At 59.1% G+C, this 5057-nt stretch overlaps 1 protein-coding gene across 3 annotated transcripts; it reads right to left on the reverse strand.

Moving 5' to 3' along the window:
- Positions 1 to 623: 623 nt before the first annotated feature.
- On the reverse strand, positions 624 to 3494 carry Kazald1 (Kazal type serine peptidase inhibitor domain 1). 3 transcript variants are annotated; one of them, XM_048335217.1, is made up of 6 exons: positions 3348 to 3494; positions 3095 to 3179; positions 2445 to 2979; positions 1297 to 1457; positions 1068 to 1215; positions 624 to 916 (listed from the first exon to the last, which is right to left on the reverse strand). In XM_048335217.1, exons 3-6 carry the CDS (start codon positions 2959 to 2961, stop codon positions 819 to 821), a joined length of 924 nt encoding a protein of 307 aa, XP_048191174.1. In that variant the 5' UTR covers positions 2962 to 2979; positions 3095 to 3179; positions 3348 to 3494; the 3' UTR covers positions 624 to 818. The 3 variants fall into 3 exon arrangements, with proteins under 3 accessions (XP_048191174.1, XP_048191166.1, XP_048191160.1); XM_048335209.1 differs by lacking the exon at positions 3095 to 3179; XM_048335203.1 differs by having other exon boundaries at positions 3095 to 3494.
- Positions 3495 to 5057: the final 1563 nt, after the last annotated feature.

The raw sequence follows: 5057 nt of genomic DNA on the forward strand, positions 1-5057 counted from the left end.
TTGTCTACTAGAACAATATAAGATATGGAATTGCCCCTGGGACTTGGGAAAGAGGGAAAACCAGAAAAATGAGTTCTGAGGAGAAGGGTAAACTGAGGGAAGGCAAAGATTGGGGACCAGGAAAATAACAGGAACCAGTGTCTGTGGGGAAGGGAAGTTAGGAGACACTGGCTGAGCAGGGCTGGAGGGAAGGCTGCTGAGAGGAAGAGGACCCCTGGGGTTTGCACCTCTTTGTGGATACTGCAACCTGACCAGCTAGGCCTAGCTGCTCCCTGCTCAGGTTCCTCCTGGCCCGGGGCATCTTCTGCATAGACCCTTTGCTTCTCTCCTGCTTTCTCTATCTACTGTCCTCCAACCTGCCTTTGTGTTGTCCCCCTCTCCCCCATCCAGGGGCTTGAACTCAAGAGTCTGGGTGCTGTCCCTGAGCTTCTTTTGCTCAAGACTAACACTCTATCACTTGAGCCACAGTGCCACATCCAGCTTTTTCTTAGTAGTTTGTTGGAGATAAAGAGTCTCATGGGCTTTCCTGCCTGGGCTGGAACCATGATCTTCAGACCTCAGCCTCCTGGATTACAGGCATGAGCCACCAATGCCTGGCTTCTTTTTCTTTTCAATTAACTTTATTGTTATTATAAAGGCAATGTTCAGAGGGATTACAATTACAACCTGCCTTTTTAATACTGTCACCACCATGATCACCCTACAAGGAGCAGTAAACCAACCCACAAAGGGACCTTGCTTACCCTTTCCAGGTCTATTCCAGGTCTTCTTGGGAACAGGGACAGATACCAGGACCATCACCCACCCACCAGCCAGAGCTAGTAGAAATCATAATCATAGCTCTCTTCATTTTCCTCTTCCTCTGGAGCCAGGTGCGCTGATAGAAGCTGAGGGATTCCTGTGGAGTTCAGCTGTTCTGAAAACACATGAGGCAAAGGAGAGACTGTGCATCCCCCTCTGGGAGGATGTGTGGGGACCACATTCCTATTCCCATAAGGACTGTTTCTTACACACATTCAAGTGCTCTAATCCTACACATCCTCTCACCCCCTGGACTTCCCCTTTACCTGGTGTGAGCACTATCAGGGAAGCAGAGGCCTCAGCCTGGCCCCGGGCATTCCGGGCAATGCAGCGGTAGGTGCCCTCATCACCGAGACGAATCGCTTGGATCTGCAGCCAACCAGTCACCTCAAACCTCTGAGGTCCACCTCTAAACTAAAGCCAGCAAGGTAGTAGTCAGCAAGGTCCTTTGGGGGAACCCTATGCTATCAGGGAGAACCTCTTCCCTGTCCCTACCTGCACGGAGATGTGGGGGTCGTCCCCTGGTAGCTGGATGTCCACACTGTCCTTCCTCCACTCAATGGAGGCCATTGGGTAGGCGAACACCTCGCAGCCAAAGATCACATCCTGCCCTGTCACATTCCAAATGTCCCGAGGCTGCGACACAATCTTGGGCTCTGGGGGGACGGAGGTGGGGAGGCTGAGAGAATGGGATGGTGCCTCCAGCCCCACAAGGACACCCAACAGGAATTATTGTAGACATACTTGTGGCAGAAGACAAAATATGCAGAGGTCAATACACATCTGTAAACAAAACAGGACATGTACATACACAGACATACAAGTGTAGATGCAGGTACACACAAAGGCAGAAATGCAGCTATAGAGATGCAAAGCACATGTGTAAAAACAGAGTGTTGTGCAAACGGTACAAACACAGAGACCTACACTTTAAACTTGGCAGTATCACTAGACAGCAGTCCCCGACTGCCCCTCTGTCCTCATTCCACCTTCCAGCCCCTTTCCTGCTGTGCTGTAACCCACACCTCCCTCTCACTTCCCCCTTGTCTAACCAGGCAACGGCTCCCAACCACGGCCCCAAGGGCTGCCCCCTCCCCCTCTCCAGTCCCTGGGGAGGAGGGGAGAGATTCGAGGCCAAGCTGGAGAACCTGAAACCAGACATTAAATGGGAAGCCGAGAGGCCTGGGGGAAATCGTCGGGAACTCCGGCTGGAGCATATGTTTTCACCACAGCCCCAGTCAAGCCAGATGCAGAGTAGGGACTCAGGAAATGTAAGAAAGCAGCCAAAGAAAACTTCAGACTTGAATGACCCCCAGTCCCCCCCCGCGCCGCCCCCGGGATGAGGGGAGAAAGGACTAGTGCTATCCCCTTCATTAACTCCCTATGGGTAGCAGAAAGGAGAGACGTGCGCCCTGGGTTCACAGATGCGTTGCACAGGAACCAGCTCGCTGCCCAGGCTCCCACGATCTAGGCAAAGTCTGAGGGTCTTTCCGTTTGAGCCAGCTATTGGCGGTGTGCCTGCGCTTTCAGAGACCAGTGGGTGTCTGCTAGTCCCGGCCCACGGGGGCCAGAGCTGGCTTGGGATGTTGAGGCTGGGGGGTGGGGGTGGGGGGGCGGTTATGAAGAGCCCGGGTGGTGCGTACCGGATTCGCAGGGGCCTGGGTGCGCCACAGTGAGGTTGGCGTCGGGCCGCGCACGGGCCGCCTCCTGCAGGCGGCAGATCTGAGCGTAGGTCCGGCCGTCAGAACCGCAGAGGGGACTCTGCGAACGACAGGCACACCACGGCTCGGGCACCTCTCCGCGGTTCAGGTCGCCGCCTGCATCCATCCGGCACTCGAGCTGCTCGCCGCAGCGCCCGTAGAAATGCGTGCTGGGGTCCAGGTCGCAGAGCTGGCCCTCCAGGTTGGCGCATTCCCAGCAGCAGTCGCACGCGTCGCGCACCCGACCCGCCAGACAACCCCGGGGCACCGCGCACAATTCGGGCCGGCAGGGACCGCAGTCCTCGCCCTCGGTTAGCAGCCTCAGCCAGCTCCGCCGCAGGTAACCCGGGCCTGCCGACGGCCTGGCGCCGGTTGGGGGCAGTAGCAGTAGCAGTAGCAGGCGCAGCGCCCAGGCAGCTGTAGCATGGTTAGCTGGAACCCCTGTGCGCACTCGGGACATCGGCGCGTTGGTGGCACCCTGCCAGGGATAGAAGCCGGGGCAAGAGGTTAGAAACAGCATCTGCGGAAAGCCAACGGCACGGCTCCGTGTAGTAAAGCTTGATGACCCCTGGCACAGTGCCAACCCCTGCTACCTGCGAATCGAGGCGACCCCTCTCCTCCTCCGCAGAGGCCTCCTGATCCCCTTGGGGTTCCAGCTGTGTTGGCGGAGTGACTGAGCTGTTGTTAAACCGGGTGGTAAACACACCTTCAGAAACCACCCAACTCAGGTGCTCCATGCCACCCCCCCATCAATGGAAATCAATGGCTTCAGGAGAAAGTCGTTGGATAGGGACCCTGGACCGAGATGCTTCTTATTTATTAATGGCTTGGGGTCCTGGGACTCACCTGGTGTCCCGGACTAGGCCCCACGGAGCAGCTGTGTTCCAACTCCAAAGCAAGCAGGAGCCCACGCCCTCCAGTCAGCTGGACCCGCTGGCCACCTCTGCTCCGGCGGGAGGATCTCCGACTAGGATTCGGAGTAGCTCCTCCGCCCTCTCCCCGCCCCCCTCGACGTGGCCCGCCCGCCTCCCCTCGGATCTGAGGCTGCCCATGTTCTGCAGCCCCCCTGGGGACCGTCTCGGGCCTTTTCCTTCTAGCCTGGCCCCCAGTCACAATGAGAACGCAGGGGGAAGAGTCACCAGACACCGACGCTGGGAAAGAGGGGTGCGAGGACTGGAGACGGGGGGGGGGGGCGGGGGGGACGGGATGGCTGGGAAGCCCAAAAGATTGGCTCTGCCGTCCGACTTCACAGCTCCTGGGGACGGCTAAGGCTTCTTCATTACGGGGAGGAAGAAGGAGCTGTGGTGTCATTTTACACACGCGTCCGGGCGCTTCGGGAGGGCAGGGACAACGGACGTCGTCTCCCCGCACCCCTGGGCTGGCTCCCCAGGGGCGGTGGCAGCTTTGCCCACAGTTTCTCCACCCAGGCGCGGATCAGTCTCGGGCATTTACATCCATCAGCTGGTCCACATCTGGCCTCCTCCCTCCCCACCGCCTGTAGGCGTTTCAACTCGCGGGGATGCCCGGTGATTCGAGATCGGAACCGAACCAGCGGCCACAGGGAGGGGCGGGCGGGGCGCTCCCCCGACGGGCGTCGCTCCGGGTCCGGATTACAGGCCACGGAGTCTAGGCTGATAGAGCCAGAGACATTCGGGACCAAAGCCGCCACCAGCGCCACCGTGGCACTCTGGGCTGGGGGTGGGAGAGAAGCAACCCTGGAAGCCCGCCAGCCCGACTCCCACGGGCCAGGCCCCGCCCCATCCTGTCCCAAGCAGTTTTTAGAAGCAGCTCCGCCATCAAAACGGTTGGAAATAGAAACGCGGTTTGCAGCGGCGGTGTTTAGTCTAGCTCCGCCCGGGACCAGGGCGGGGGGAAGGGGAGGGGGCTGGCTGGCGTCGAGATGCAGACTGCGCATGCGCACCGGGCAAGGGGCGTGGCTCTGGGAGGTTGCCAGGGACGCTACTCTCACAAAGCTCCTCGGAACCCCGCCGAACCCCGGTTCTTCCTAACTAAGCAGATGCCACTCTCGGCCAGAGGCGTCCTGGCGAGGTGGGAGCGGGAAGGACACGGCTATCCTGGATTCAAACTCGGACCAAATGGACTTCGCGCGAGGTTTCGAAACTGTCGCGAGAATCAGGAGAAGCGTCGGCCTTTGCAACAGAAAAAGCCCGCGGGGTTTTAAACCGGAAAGGAATGGGCGGAGCCAGCTGTCACGGAACGTGGAAGTCGGTGCCCAGTCCTTGCCCCGGACCGCGGCGGGGGCTGTAAATGCGGGGTGGGGGTGTTAGGGGGGCAAGTCCTCGGGAACTGCAGCAGACCCTTTAGAAGAAGGCAGGAAAGGGGTCTCGTGGAGCCGACAAACGGATCCAGCCCGCCGGGAGAGAGGTCCCCGGCTCTGACGAAACGACTTTGGAGGTGAGTTCGTCGTCCAGGATACGGAGCCGAAGCAGCCCGGGATCTCTTCGTGGATCGCTATGCGCTTTCTGAGACTCTGAGCCGGTGTACAATAGCCAACTACCTGGATCTAGAAACCGCCGATAACATTGCAGCCCCCGC

This window comes from Perognathus longimembris, chromosome 2 (assembly GCF_023159225.1).
Source record: "Perognathus longimembris pacificus isolate PPM17 chromosome 2, ASM2315922v1, whole genome shotgun sequence".
Lineage (NCBI taxonomy): Eukaryota > Metazoa > Chordata > Mammalia > Rodentia > Heteromyidae > Perognathus > Perognathus longimembris.